General features: G+C 59.5%; 1 protein-coding gene across 1 annotated transcript in view; it reads left to right on the forward strand.

Moving 5' to 3' along the window:
• Positions 1-14,867, forward strand: part of MYH9 (myosin heavy chain 9) — a 59,256-nt gene that overhangs the window by 35,044 nt on the left and 9,345 nt on the right. The window contains exons 13-29 of the mRNA XM_004700719.2: positions 784-957; positions 2,604-2,718; positions 4,943-5,136; positions 5,292-5,413; positions 5,958-6,027; positions 6,364-6,524; positions 7,294-7,402; positions 8,100-8,231; positions 8,575-8,781; positions 9,210-9,347; positions 11,044-11,167; positions 11,424-11,595; positions 12,231-12,443; positions 12,788-12,932; positions 14,044-14,250; positions 14,387-14,491; positions 14,660-14,812. Coding sequence (XP_004700776.1) covers positions 784-957; positions 2,604-2,718; positions 4,943-5,136; positions 5,292-5,413; positions 5,958-6,027; positions 6,364-6,524; positions 7,294-7,402; positions 8,100-8,231; positions 8,575-8,781; positions 9,210-9,347; positions 11,044-11,167; positions 11,424-11,595; positions 12,231-12,443; positions 12,788-12,932; positions 14,044-14,250; positions 14,387-14,491; positions 14,660-14,812 — 2,541 coding nt within the window. The remainder of the gene's footprint in view (positions 1-783; positions 958-2,603; positions 2,719-4,942; positions 5,137-5,291; positions 5,414-5,957; positions 6,028-6,363; positions 6,525-7,293; positions 7,403-8,099; positions 8,232-8,574; positions 8,782-9,209; positions 9,348-11,043; positions 11,168-11,423; positions 11,596-12,230; positions 12,444-12,787; positions 12,933-14,043; positions 14,251-14,386; positions 14,492-14,659; positions 14,813-14,867) is intronic.

Here is a 14,867-nt window from a genome sequence, read left to right on the forward strand (position 1 = left end):
GAGGCTCACCGGGCCATTTATCTCTCCATCCTTCAATTAACCCCACATGTCTTTATCGGCCAGGCTGGCACAATAAACCCTAATGACCTCAGTGGGCGACTCCTCTGCAGTGGACAGCCTATTCCTTCGCCATCGTCTGTTCTTAGTCTGGAAGCTCCCCTGAAACGGTTCACCTAGGTGACCCTGCTGGCATTTGAAATGCCAGTGACAGAGCTTCCGGCATCCCAGCAGCACACAAGCCACCACCGTACAACACGCTGACAGACTGAGGGTAGCAGGGACGCTAGAGAGTTGCGACGGGTCTGGAGAGACTCAATGGCAGTAGGTTTTGTTTTGGGCTTGACAGAAGGTGAGCCATTATGTCAGGCTTCGGGTAGAGAACCCCGCTGTGCTGGGTCGCAGTGGGTAGTCCCTTGCTGTGTCGTTCACAGGGTGGGGAACCCTGCTGTGCTAGGCCGCTGGGTAGAGAACCTCACTGTGGAGTGGAGAACCCTGTGTGTTGGTTATAACGTGTAGACCCTCGCTGCGTCAGGGCACAGGATGGAGAACCCCACTGTCTCGGGCCATTGGGAGGAGGGGACCCTCCCTGTATTGGTCCACAACTTAGCCCCAGCATCGTCTTTTACGCTAGAACTCACGTTGCACGTTTCTCAGAAGGCTCCTTTTCACCTTGACCTACGCTGCCCTCCTGGTTGCCCGATGAACCAGCTCTGGTTTCTTGAAGGGGGTGAGGGGGTCGGTCCCATGCCGTGCTCACCTGTCCCCGTGCTCTGCTCCCTGTAGGCAGGCCCCCCGGGCATCCTGGCCCTGCTGGACGAAGAGTGCTGGTTCCCTAAGGCCACCGACAAGAGCTTTGTGGAGAAGGTGGTGCAGGAGCAGGGTACCCACCCCAAGTTCCAGAAGCCCAAGCAGCTGAAGGACAAAGCCGATTTCTGCATCATACACTATGCTGGCAAGGTGAGTGGGCTGCAGCGAACCGCTCCAGGACCAGGGTGGGCTGGTCCGGTGACTCAGTTGCCCCTGTGGTGGGAGACAGTCAGGGGGTCACTCCCATGGATGCCCCCAATGGCCAGGCTGGTTGCTGTAAAGGTATGTTATGATTCTTTAGCCCACCACCCAGGTGACTAAAGGCTCAAGTTCTGGAGTTAGAGGTCTGCCACTCATGCTGTGTGGCCTTGGGCCTGTTACTCACTCTCTCTGAGTCTTGGCTTCCTCATTGGGAAATGGGGGTGACCACCAAGCACACAGAGTGGCGTATGAGTTTGCAGAGTCCAATGCTGGGCTTTGGGACCACTGACGTTGTGGGTGGACACTTCCTGGTAGTGGGTGGCTGTCCCACGGCTGGTGGGCTGTTTGGCAGCTCCCGAGGCACCTGCCTACCAGATAGCAGCAGCAACCCCAGATGTTGTTGAGACTCCTCTGTGGCTTAGAGACTAGGGACCTGCTGGTGACCTCCGGGTGATGACTGTGGTCACACGTCCAGAGAGCTGTAGTAGGCAGACCTGCTCACACTGCACACAGCCCCCCAGTCTGCCTGATGCTGGGGCTTCCACCAACGGAGCCACTGCCCGCAGGCCATACAGACATGGGTACCCCAGAGGCTAAGGCTGGCGTTTTACAGAGCGCTCTGCATCCCCTGTGGGAAGTGCCCGTCATCCATTGCAGAAGAACATGTGACTGACGGGTCTGGGGCCCAGTCTCCTGGGTCCCTGGTAGACAGTACCACCCTGCAGCTCCTGCCTGTAGCCCCTGCCTGCTGCCCCCGAGCTGCGTGGCCTTACACCCCGTCCACCTGAGCATTTGTCTCCCGCGCCGGTGGCTCAGAGAAACACACAGACGTGCCTCCATTGTGTTGTGCACTGCGCAGATCACCTGGCTTTACACACGGAAGGCGAGCAAGTCTGTCAGTGCCCCTTTCCCAGTGGAAAGGGACCGGGCCAGCTGTTGTCCCAGCAGGATGACATCTTCTTCCGGGGAGGGGTACCCCAGCGTTCCATGCTCCCTTCCCAGCAGCGGTGCCCACACGTGATTCCCCTGGCCTGGCCGAACAAGGGTCGGGGGCCCAGCCCTGTGTCTGGCGGGTTTGCAGGCGCTGGGGCGAGGGCATAGTTGTGCTGCTCGTGTTGCTGAGGCTGCATTTCAAACCAGAGGCGAATGCACGGCCTTTAGAGAAGCACAGCCGCTCCGAGAGGCCAGCGAAAGCCCCAGATTAGCTCCGCCCCAGGACGCAAATAGTCCGTCGGCGCGGGCCCTCGGGTGTTTCCTCTATGTCTCTCACCCGAGGGACACATTTAGAAGCAGAAGGTTCTGTTGTGGTCCCGCGTGTGGCCGGCTGGGCGCCGCGTGGTTTGTGATCATTCTGCAGCACGGCGGAGAGAGCACGCCCACCGTCCACCAGGCCCCTCATTGTCGTTCCCAGGAGGGCGAGCACGCCTGTCCCCAGAGCCTGCCCACAGGGTGGGGTGTGAGTGCGGAGGTCCCCAGGCCCTGCCCGAGGGGTCAGGTGTGAGCACGCCTGTCCCCAGAGCCTGCCTGCCCCTGAGGTCGGGTGTGAGGGCTGCCCCGCCTCCGCGTGGCCCGTCTCAGCCCTGGGGCTCTTGCAGGTGGACTACAAGGCCGACGAGTGGCTGATGAAGAACATGGACCCCCTGAACGACAACATCGCCACGCTGCTGCACCAGTCCTCCGACAAGTTCGTCTCCGAGCTGTGGAAGGATGGTACGCCCTTTGCCCATGCTGCCGGCCGGCCGCGCTCCCCCCATCCATGCGGGGGCCTGTCTCCTTGCTTCTCATTTGAGACAAGCCCCATCGTTTCGGGGCTCCAGCCCTTTCCAAAAGAGTGGGCTCCTTGAATGGGAAGAGGAAGGCCCCCCCTGGGGCCGTGCATGGCACCCACAGACAGCCAGAGTCCTCCCCAGCCTGGCCACGGCCCGGCGGCCCTCCCGCTGCTCAGGTGTCCTGCAACGGGCTCTCTCCTCGCCTCTCCTGCCCCTCGGCACGCTCTTGGCTTCGGGGCTCCTCTCTGCCCGGCTCTTGCCGGTGTCCCTCGCCTTCGCCTTGTTCTGCTTTACCCTCTCCGTTGCAGAGATGCTGAACACGCAGAGAGCCTATTTCTATCAGCGCTTTCCCATTCTCCACCTAGAATCAGGTGACCGGCCGCTCCAGGGGCTCGCGTGTGGGTGCATCCCAGGCTGCGCAAGAACTGCTTCTGCCGAGCCCCCCTGCTGCCCTGCCCTCCTGACTGCCCCCATCCCTGCCTGCCCGTGGGCCTGTGGGCAGCCCCTTCCTGCTGTACCTGTCCCCAGTCTGCGGGAGAACGGAAGCCCGGCGTAGTTAGAAGGGGAGCCGGGGGTGACAAGCCCGCCCCGTCCTCAGAGTACTGCCCTCTGGAGGCACAGCTGTGGGCAGGAGGCGGGTGTAGGTGCCGGGCAGGCTGCCGCCTGTGCGTGCTGCGCCTGTGCTTGTGTGTGTGCGCGTGTATGCGGCTCGTGCTGGCACAGGGCCCTGAGGGGCCACCTCTGTCCATCCTCAAAGCCACCTCCCTCTAGGAGACCTGTGGCCCTGCTTGGTGTGTGTGTTCGTTCCTAAAGGCCATAATACCTTCCGTTTGCCTCAGCTGGTCAAGCTCCCACCCTCGCCCCCAGTTCTGGTCCTTCTTGCTGTCCTGAGATCAGCAGTTGGGGTATGGTGGCCCCAAGAGCGGGCACAGGATGGGCAGCTTCCCCGGCAGGCGTGGGAGGCTTCTGGCTTCACGTTCGTTCTGGCTGACAGCTGGCCTTGCAGGCTCGTGTGTCTGTCTGTGCCCGGGAGGCAGCTGTCCAATGCCCGGCAGTGGGCGGCCACCACAGCCATAGGATTGCTCCCCCGCAGTGGGCTGGCTTAGGTGCCCGGGACCCACAAGCCAGGCCAGGAGAGGGGATGGTGGGCGGGAGGAGCGAGCGTGGGCGCACTCGGTTTCTAACACAGCGAGTGCCGCTGGAAGTCCCCATCGAGAGACTACCCCCGCCTGAGGAGGAGCCCCGGTGGCAGAGTGGGTACACACTGGGCTGCTAACGGCAAGGTCAGCGGTTCCAGACCACCAGCTGCTCCACGGGAGAAGGAGGAGGCTTCTTATTCCCTATAGAGAGTTACAGCCTCAGAAGCCCGCGCGGCAGTTCTGCCCTGGTCTCCAGGAGTGCCGTGCCGTGAGCTGGCATCGAGCTGATGGCAGTGCATTTGGTTTCTTTGGTCCGGCTGCTGGAGGAGGGGGTTCCACCCAGAGTCCCATGGACACCTGCAGGTGGTTTTAGCTCATTGGCCCTGCACATGCTCGGAGGTCCAAGTTAGCAGGAGCTTAAGATGCCCATTCGTTTTCCCCCTGGGGCCACGGGATGGTTCTGAAAATAGGGTTTCACACCCCCTCCCAGTCAGGGCCGGGGAGCCCCAGTAGCACAGGTGACTTGCAGCCATTCACTAACCCAGAGGGCTGCAGTTCGGGACTGCCCAGAAGGATTGCAGCCGATGGGGCACAGCCGTGGCCCCCCACCCTATGGGGCACAGCTGCACAACTGTGCCTGTGGGTGGAGAGTCCCGACCACCTGACAGTGAGGGTGGGATGTGCTTTAGTCCGAGCCCGGCCAGCATGGGGCCTCTCAGTTCTAAACCTTTTCTCCAGTTTACTGCCTTTCTGTGGGTTGAGCATCTTTCAGCGGCTGCAGGTAGGTGTTGGGTCAGGAATGCCACCTTGGCAGATGCTGTTCTCCCAGAGAGGGCATCTCAGTGTCTCGTCCCCCCAGCATCCACTGTGCTCAGCATTTGGGGGTGATCTTGGCGCCTGTGTGAAGTCCAAACCAAGCAAGGCTTGTGTTCTGTCCTGTTTTGCCTCTTTTCTGCCCACGTGACCATCTGCCCCGCTCCTCTTGGGACGGACAGAGGCTCACGGGCACTTGTCTGGTCTCCGCAGTGGACCGCATCATCGGTCTGGACCAGGTGGCCGGCATGTCGGAGACGGCGCTGCCCGGGGCCTTCAAGACTCGCAAGGGCATGTTCCGCACCGTGGGGCAGCTGTACAAGGAGCAGCTGGCCAAGCTGATGGCCACGCTGAGGAATACCAACCCCAACTTCGTGCGCTGCATCATCCCCAACCACGAGAAGAAGGTGTGGCCCGTCACGCCCAGCCTGGGTTATGCGCCTGCTTGGTAACCTGGGGGTGGTCAGAGGGTCCCTCTTAAGTCTGTGGAGCCTCCCAACTGTTCCCCTCGATTCATGGGCACCAACCCGAGCGAGACCCATTCCCGTACTCTCTGCATTAGGCTGGCAAGCTGGACCCCCACCTGGTGCTGGACCAGCTTCGCTGTAATGGCGTCCTGGAGGGCATCCGCATCTGCCGCCAGGGCTTCCCCAACAGGGTGGTCTTCCAGGAGTTCAGGCAGAGGTGAGCTGGACCTGCCAGTTCCTCCCCCTGGGACTTTACCCTGTTCCTACTTGCCCAGGGTTTCAGGGCCCTCCCTCTTCCCTCTCTACCTCTCTACCTTGGCCCCGCCCCCAACCCCCTTTCTCCGCCCCCACTTGCCTTTCCCCTGGTTGCCCACCCCCTCCATCTTGGTCACGCCCACTACCCTCTAGGCCACACCCCCTTTCTCACCCCTCCGCACTCAAGTGGACACCTCCCAATGTGTTTGGGGGTTTTGTTTTTAAAACCGAACCTCAAGCCCCGACTTGGATTGAGTTCCACAGCCCACTGGAGTTTCTATTCATGTGCAAGCCTTCCTTCTGCCCTCCAGCCAGGCCAAGAGCAGGGTGGGCTCTGCCGACTGGCTGCTTCCCTCTGTAGAACGAGACAGGCCTGAGGGGCTCCACCTCTCCTGTGAACCCCAGGCCTTAACTGGTGGACAACCCCCACGACACTCCCCCCCACCCCACCCCACCCCACCCCCGCTTGGCAAGCAGCACGAGCAGGTTACTCCCTCCATCCACAGATACGAGATCCTGACGCCGAATTCCATCCCCAAGGGCTTCATGGACGGAAAGCAGGCCTGCGTGCTCATGGTGAGTAGGGCAGCCGGGCTGTCCAGTGGAGGTGCCGGTCACAGATGCCCTGTGGGGGGGAGTCTCTCCTTGGTGCTCCGAGCAGCTGCCCACTTGGCTCCAGCCCTGTGCCCCATGGCATGGCCCTGCTGGCAGACCTGCACCCTCATGGTGTGACTCTCCCTTCATCCCAGACCCAGGGTGGGAACTCTCAGGGAGGGAGGGCCCCACTCACTCCCAGGTTGGGTCAGACCCTAAGCCCACCCTGCCGGGGCAGAGGCCGGTGGTCTGGGCTGTTGGCTCCCAGGTGCCCACAGCAGTGCCGGCGTGGCCCACAGCCTGCCCTGTCCCACCCAGATCAAAGCCCTCGAGCTCGACAGCAACCTGTACCGCATCGGCCAGAGCAAGGTGTTCTTCCGGGCTGGCGTGCTGGCCCACCTGGAGGAGGAGCGGGACCTGAAGATCACAGATGTCATCATCGGCTTCCAGGCCTGCTGCCGGGGCTACCTGGCCAGGAAGTGAGTGCCCGTCGGGGCCCCAGTAACATGCTGGGTGGGACGGGGCTTGCCATGTGGGATGGCACTCAGAGGGATCTTGCTCCTTGGGTCCAGACAGAAAGCAGCCTGGGGAGCTGAGTGTCCCTGCTCTAGTGGGACCACAGCTATGGGCCGGACTGTGTTGGGATAAAGGGTGCCCACCTGTCCTGGCTGCTGCCACAAGGGTGCACCTCTAGAGAACAAAACTCATTTCCTCGCAGTTCCGGGGGCCGGCAGTCCGGGGGAGGCTTTGGCTGCCTTGTCCGTGCTCCTGGGGGGGACCCATGGCAGCCCTCCTACTCTTGCCTGCCTGCCACTCAGCCTCCTCTCCTGATCTTCCTATCTTGGGAATGCCAGGCGACCCACCCTGCTCTGGGATGGCCCCAGTATAAAATACGGGGCCCCTGCCGTAGCCGCAATAATTCACAGTGCTGCATAGTTTTGGGAGGCATACAACTCCATCTGTAACCCCCACTGCGGCGGCAACCTCTTCGCTGCTGATGTTTCTCCATCAGCCAAAACCCCAGGACATGCCCGCTGGGATGCTGGCGTCCACAGGCACCTCGCACCTTCTTGGCTATGGGGTCAATGCCCTCCCACCCGGCCGGGCGTGCTGGACCCATGATGGCCACCATCCTCCCCACGAGGGTCAGTGGCTTGGCCGACATCCTGAAGCTCCTCAGTTGGGTTCCCGAGAGAGGTTGCCAGCCCCCTGCCCTGAGGTGCTGAGCGAGCTCCCTCCTTCCCCCAGGGCCTTTGCCAAGCGGCAGCAGCAACTGACGGCCATGAAGGTCCTGCAGCGGAACTGCGCCGCCTACCTCAAGCTGCGCAACTGGCAGTGGTGGCGGCTGTTCACCAAGGTAGGTCCTGCCCGGCCCGCAGGGACCCCCATGGGTGGGGCATGGGCCCAGGGAGGCCCGGCTCGGCCATGTGCCCCTGTGTGCACGGGCCCCACCTGCTCCTGGCCTAGCTTCAGGGTTGCTCAGTAGGCAGCCCCTTCCCGCAGGGAGCAGGGACCTGGGTCTCCAAGAAGCCACAGACACCTGACTCAAAATGTGCACGTGGCTGGAGGCTCAGCCTTGCCCTTTAAGGAAGTACAAATGGGGTTAAGTCTGCTTGGGGGTTATTCCAAAAGCTTTAGCAGGAGCCAGTAGATATTCCAGTTTTAGGCCCAGCCCTTTGGTCCTGTATTCCACGCCTGCACCGGAGCCATGGAAACTACACACATGCGACCTCGCCGGGCTGTGACGCATGCCAGCATGTCGACTCTGCCCTTTCCGTCTACAGTGCCTTCAGGCTTCGTGCTTCCTGAGGCACTAAGGGGATTGCAGACACGGGTCTGCGCGCCACTCCCGATTTCCCGCCCTGGCAGGCGATGGCTTCCTGCACAGGGAGGGTTTCCCCGACCAGAGCGAGCAGGCCAGAGGCCTGGGGCCCAGCTGGATTTCCAGAGAGACCCGTGGTCCCATTTGGCCCTGCTGCCCGCAGCAGCCTGGTCCACCTGCAGGCATCCCCCAGCCAAGCCCAGCGTTGTCTTTCCCTCCATCTGACTCCTAGGTCAAGCCGCTGCTCCAGGTGAGCCGGCAGGAGGAGGAGATGATGGCCAAGGAGGAGGAGCTGGTGAAGGTGCGGGAGAAGCAGGTGGCTGCTGAGAACAGACTCACTGAGATGGAGACGCTCCAGTCCCAGGTGAGTTTTTGCCCCTCCCCAGCACTGCCACCTGCTGGCCACCAGCGAGCAAGGCGTGTTTGGAGCAGAAGCAAGTGTTCTCATGGTTAGGCGTTAGCCCAGGAAGCTGGTGTGAAGTCCGCAGACTCCGTTAGATGCAGGGAGGTGGGATTTCGGGTGCAGTGGGATGAGAATGAGCCTCTGGTCCCAGCCCCTCCCCCTGACCTCCCCCAGAGGCTTTCCTCAGGACCATGTTGCTCCTGGGCAGCAATGGCCCGTGACAGGCCTGGGGCCTGGGCTAGGCTGGGGCGTGCTGGTGCTGGCGTGCACCAGGGGCTGGCATCTCCGCCGTGTGTCCTTGCAGCTCATGGCAGAGAAGCTGCAGCTGCAGGAGCAGCTCCAGGCGGAGACGGAGCTGTGTGCCGAGGCGGAGGAGCTGCGGGCCCGCCTGACCGCCAAGAAGCAGGAGCTGGAGGAGATCTGCCACGACCTGGAGGCCCGCGTGGAGGAGGAGGAGGAGCGCTGCCAGCACCTGCAGACGGAGAAGAAGAAGATGCAGCAGAACATTCAGGTGTGCGACCCCGATCTCTGACCCCGCAGAGGCCACACGGGCCCCAGCGAGAGCCCAGCAGCCGGGAGTCTCCTGGGGGGCCGCCACCACGCCTTCTGCTCCCGGGAGTGCTCTCTGACACAGACACTTCCACTCTATGGACACTGCTCAGTGTCCTGCCGGTCTGAGCTCCTTCCCATCAGACCTCCTGCTGCGGGTCTGGAGAGCAGAGGGTGGTCAGTGAGGGTGTCCAGGGGTGTGACTTCTTGTCCCAGTCACTGGGAGGTGGGGATGGATTGTGAAGGAGGCCCCTTAGAGCACATGACCAGAAAGCGGACTCGGGTTGTGCCCCCACCAACCCTGCTTTTCCAACCCTTGGGGGGTGGCCTGGGGCTTGGAGAGGAAGCCCGCATTGCTCAGCCTGTGTTGTGTGGCCTGGCCGGGGGCAGGAGCTGGAGGAGCAGCTGGAGGAGGAGGAGAGTGCCCGGCAGAAGCTGCAGCTGGAGAAGGTGACCACTGAGGCCAAGCTGAAGAAGCTGGAGGAGGACCAGATCATCATGGAAGACCAGAACTGCAAACTGGCCAAGGTGAGACCCCGCGCAGGCCCTCAGGCTGCTGTGCTCCAGCCTAGGGCGTGTGGGTGGAGCCGTTGGGCTGTCCTGCAACTCCCCGCCAGCCCACAGCCCCAAGGCTCCTGCTCTGTGGTGGGCCCTCCTTCTCGGGGCTTGGGGCTCCCTTGACTTCTGGGCGTGGACGTCCTGTTTGAAGGCTTGTTCCCTATCATCAGGATCCGCAGGTGGCACCCGTGGTTAAAGGCCCCGCTGCTAACTGAAAGGTTGAGTGTTCGAATCCCCCAGGCTGCTCTAGCAGACAGGCTTGGCCATGCACTGCCATCGAAAACCCCAGGGAGTCAGAATCGGTGGCACAGCGAGTGGCTTGCTTGGTTTATTTTTGTGTCGCGTCGGGTTTCTCATACACTGCTGGGGCCAAGGGGGGGCCGTGACCTCTCCCCTTTGTAGTACAGCCTCAAAAGCTTTGAGACACGAGATGCCATGGCAGCTCGGTCTGGGGTGCGTAGAGCCCCCTCGGCTACCTCTGAGGGGACCGACGGGCAGTTTCTCCTGGGAACTGACCCTCCAGTTAATGCCTGCTGCAGGGAGCAGGGCAAAGCTGCGAAGATGCTGGAGAAGGGCAGGGCTGGGCCTGGACATTGTCCCCTGTCTCCAGAGGGCGGGGCCGGTGGAAGGGGAGATGCTGTCTGGGGAGGTAGTGCTGATTCACCGCAGGCCGCCTGGTGGTGGGTGTTAGGGGGACCCTCCTGGGCAAAGGAGGAGAGCATCCCTGCATGCAGACTCTTTGGGGGTCATTTGAGGGGGTCATTGTGAAGGTGTGAGGAACAGGGAGGAGCCAGAGTTCACAAGGTGGGTGGGTGGGGGCAACTACAGGGATGATGAGGTAACACCAAGAAGCGCCCTGTGGTGCCTCCATCTTAAAGGGACAGTACCAGGTTTTCCTCGCCAACAATAGCTGCCGTCCAGAAGCCTATGTTGCCTGAGCCCCACGGGGTAACACAGATCCAGGGAGGGCTTTTCCCATTTGAACATTAGCTACATTTAGATTCTAAGGTGCTTGACTTAGTTATTTCAGGAGAGTTAGCCCTCTTTCCTCAGAGCCCTGGTGGCATAATACATTACGTGTTGGGCTGCTAAGGTCAGCAGTTCAAAACCACCAGGTGCTCCTCGGGAGAAAGATGAGGCTCCCTCTGTCCTGTAGGGTGGCTGAGCGTCAGTGTCGACTCCACGGCAGAGGAGTTGAGAGCCATCGGGGTGTACTGGTGGGTCAGAGGTAGAATTCTCACCTTCTTTGCAGGGGACCCAGGCCTGACGCCCGAGCAATGCGCCGGGTGTTGCTATGATGCTGAACGGGTTTCAGCAGAGCTTCCACACCGAGACCACCAAGAATGGTCTGGTAATATAATTCACCCCCCGAGAGCCACTGAAAACCCCCTGGGTCAAAGCAGTCCCTTAATGGGTTCGGCGCAGGATCAGGCAGCGTGTTGTTTGTTTGTGGGGAGGCCGTGAGGTCTCGGGCCAACTTGAAGGCAGCTAATCGCAGTGTTCTTTCTATAGAATCCCTTTGCCTCAGGACATCCTGCTCAATCTGATCAAGCGTTTCAGGTTCTGCCTCTCCATTCAGTTCTGAAATCTGGAGGTGCCAGGCTCTGAGAGCCAAGTTGTTGTGTGCACAAGCAACGCTAAGCTCCCACCTTCTCCCATGCCACAGGAGAAGAAGTTGTTGGAAGACAGAATCGCTGAGTTCACCACCAACCTGACAGAGGAGGAGGAGAAATCAAAGAGCCTCGCCAAGCTCAAGAACAAACACGAGGCGATGATCACAGACTTGGAAGGTAGGGTGGGCGAGAGGGGGACTTCTGGAACAGGGAAGGTCGGGCTGGCATCAAAGAGGACACAGGATCTGGAAGCTAAGGATCACCTCTCTGTCCTTAAGCTCGGTGTTGAGTATTGTCTGTTTGAGTATCATGATAACTCGGTGTGTTTTATTTCCTACTCAATACTTTATTTAAATAATAAAACAAAAAAACCCAGGAGGGTCTGTGGCTACTCAGGGCTCCCCGATCCTCTTTCTCCCCCTCCTCCTCTCAGAGCGCCTTCGAAGAGAAGAGAAACAGCGCCAGGAGCTGGAGAAGACTCGCCGGAAGCTGGAGGGAGACTCCACGGACCTCAGTGACCAGATTGCTGAGCTCCAGGCTCAGATCGCAGAGCTCAAGCTGCAGCTGGCCAAGAAGGAGGAGGAGCTCCAGGCTGCACTGGCCAGGTGAGGAGCCCGGCCACCAGGTGGCCAAGAGGGGCGATTTGTCCCCTCACGTGGTTTCCGGTGTGCTTCTTGCTGTGCCTGCAAGCCTCAAGCACGCTCCTTGTTTTACTGCCTGAACGTAAAACATTTCATGTGAAAGCATTTCATGTTTGATAAAAAAACATAGTTTAGGACCCCTTTCTCTTTACATTCAAAATTTTATTTACCATGGAAAAAAGGTCACAAAATAGCATTACTCAACCACAGTATCCGTTTCCTTTCATGGAAAGATTCACTTTCTTGCCAATCAATGTATTGATTATGGTCCCATGTTTATATTTTTGCACAGTTGCGGTCATCACAAACCATAGCATTTTATTTAAGACTTGTTTTTTCTTCCCTAATTTAACATTTGAGTTGTTTGATATTAAATCTCAGAATTTACTTGAGAACTATCCATATGAAATTTCCCAATCCTCAAAGTGATGCGACCCCTAAACCTTTTGGTTGTCGCTTTTGTTGAGAGAAACTCCTAAGTACTATGATGATGCCTACTTGGATCAGCTTTGGCTGCACACCTCTCTAGCACTTTTCTATAAGTGCTGTTCTTGATGGTAAAAATGTCCTCATCCTAATGATGTTCTTTTCTTTGGCAGAGTGGAGGAAGAAGCTGCTCAGAAGAACATGGCCCTCAAGAAGATTAGGGAGCTGGAATCTCAGATTTCTGAACTGCAGGAAGACCTAGAGTCTGAGCGTGCTTTCAGGAACAAAGCCGAGAAGCAGAAACGGGACCTTGGGGAAGAATTGGAGGCTCTGAAAACAGAGTTGGAGGACACCCTGGATTCCACAGCTGCCCAGCAAGAGCTCAGGTATGCCATGGGATTGGCTGGCCAAATCACATGTGGTCCAGGAAAGGGGAAGCCACACAATTGTCATTGTGTAATGGAGAACCTGGAATGGGGTCCTCAGTAGCTTCTCCGTGCTGACCAGAAGACCTGCTTGCAGACCCTTTTCACGGTGTTGGGTATACAGAGGGTGCGGCAGGACATAGAAGCCCCCCAAAAAGTACATCTCTTGAAATCTTGGCCATAGGATGGGCAGCCAAGGAGGGTGGCCAGAACACCTCCTTGGGGTGGACCATGCCTCCATGCAGCTAGGAAGGGGCCCTAGTGGTGGCCCTCGGCCTCCATCCTGAGGGTGCTTCTCTGTCCAGGTCCAAACGTGAACAGGAAGTGAACATCCTAAAGAAGACCCTGGAAGACGAGGCCAAGACGCATGAGGCTCAGATCCAGGAGATGCGGCAGAAGCACTCGCAGGCTGTGGAGGAGCTGGCGGAGCAGCTGGAGCAGACAAAGCGGGTGCGAGAGCTCGGCCACGGGTGGGGTGGGGCTGCCTTCAGGAGAGTGGCCGCGCTGACACAGCTCCACGTCAGACTGTCCGGGTCTGGGTTCAGGCCGCACCCCTTAGCCGCGCTGTGGCCCGGGCTTCTTGTGCCTCAGCTTCCTATCTGCAGAAGAGGGTCACGACAGCCTTGGTCTGGATCATTCTGTGAGGATTAGGTAGTGACCGCCATGTGTAAGCTGTCAGCATGTAGGGATGCTGTGGACATATTGTCATAACCACTCTTAGTCCACCTAGCACGGCCAGAAAGTTCCTAAGAAATCGGAGCAGCCCGGAGACTGAATGCCAGGGGCGTTGTGTTTTGAAACCTGGGCCCTCTCCAGAGGAGCCCCGTGTGGTTGGCCAGGGTCTTCCTGGAGAGGTGGTGGCGTAGACCCCAACACATTTCCCGCTCAGGCAGCTGACAGTGGGCAGTCTTAGCAGGACAGGGGCAGTCCCTGGGGCTTCCTGCTCATAGCCATGCGTGTTGGCTGGTGTTTCCATGAGGCACCATGACAGGAAGCTCCATTCCTAACGGGGTTACCCTACCATCCCATTCTCAGGGGCCCTACATAGGGCTTCTGAGATGGTCAGTCTTTGTGGGAGCAAACAGCCTCATCTTTCTCCCGCTGAGCAGCTGATGGGTTTGAACCGCTGACCTTGAGGTTAGCATCTCAGTGCTCAACCCACAGTGCCGCTGGGATCCTTGTTCACAAGATTAGGGGTTGAGATTTTCAACTTGTACAAGAGGACTCCAAAAAGTTTGTAGGAACATCCGATTATATTTTAACTCTATTTATAATAGCTTTAAAAGACTCCTTTGTATTTAGGGGCAGAGGTATGGCCATTCTACCCTAATGATCTTAGAGGGGACTATGGGCAGGGATCATTTTTGACCCATGTGGGGCTGAGAGCCAAGTGAGGGTCAGGCCGTGCCCTCTGGGCCCCTGGCTGCCCGCAGCAACACCATCCTCTCCCCGAGATAAGCGGAGAGACACAGCTGCACCTCCTGGCTCTTGCTGTGCTGCCTGCCATACCTCAGGGGCACAGCGGCCCCTCCTAGCTGTTGTTGTCTACCCCCCCCACCAGGTGAAGGCCAACCTGGAAAAGACAAAGCAGACCCTGGAGAGCGAACGCGGGGAGCTGGCCAATGAGGTGAAGGTCCTGCTGCAGGGCAAAGGGGACTCGGAGCACAAGCGGAAGAAGGTGGAGGCCCAACTGCAGGAGCTGCAGGTGAAGTTCAACGAGGGCGAGCGAGTGCGCACAGAGATGGCCGACAAGGTCACCAAGCTACAGGTGAGTGGTCCCTCGGCTCTATCCTCTCCTCTCCCCAAGCAAGGCCCGTGTACTCGAGCTGGGGACTCGGCCCCGTGGCTCCAAGGTGTGAACAGGTGGGGTCGTATCATCACCATGGTTCTTCATCCTCATGCAGGTGGAGCTGGACAACGTCACAGGGCTTCTTAGCCAGTCCGACAGCAAGTCCAGCAAGCTGACCAAGGACTTCTCCACGCTGGAGTCCCAGCTGCAGGACACTCAGGTACAGCCTCACCCGCCTGGGGCACCCTGGGTGGCTGGCCTCAGCCTCCGGACCTTACCCATTCCCGAGTTAATCTGGGGCTCTCCCCAGACTCCGATTTGGAGGGCATGGTGACCCTCCACCCCAGCCCCCGTCCCCTGAGTGCCTGCACCCCTCTCCCGAGCGCAGGAGCTGCTGCAGGAGGAGAACCGGCAGAAGCTGGGCCTGAGCACCAGGCTGAAGCAGATGGAGGACGAGAAGAACTCCTTCAAAGAGCAGCTGGAGGAGGAAGAGGAGGCCAAGCGGAACCTCGAGAAGCAGATCAGCGTCCTGCAAGCCCAGGTGCGGTCTGCCCCTGTTCCCCGCTCACATATCGGGGTCTGGGATTGGCTAACAC

This window comes from Echinops telfairi, unplaced genomic scaffold (assembly GCF_000313985.2).
Source record: "Echinops telfairi isolate 266 unplaced genomic scaffold, ASM31398v2 ScPeMD7_2;HRSCAF=8, whole genome shotgun sequence".
In the NCBI taxonomy this organism is placed as follows: domain Eukaryota; kingdom Metazoa; phylum Chordata; class Mammalia; order Afrosoricida; family Tenrecidae; genus Echinops; species Echinops telfairi.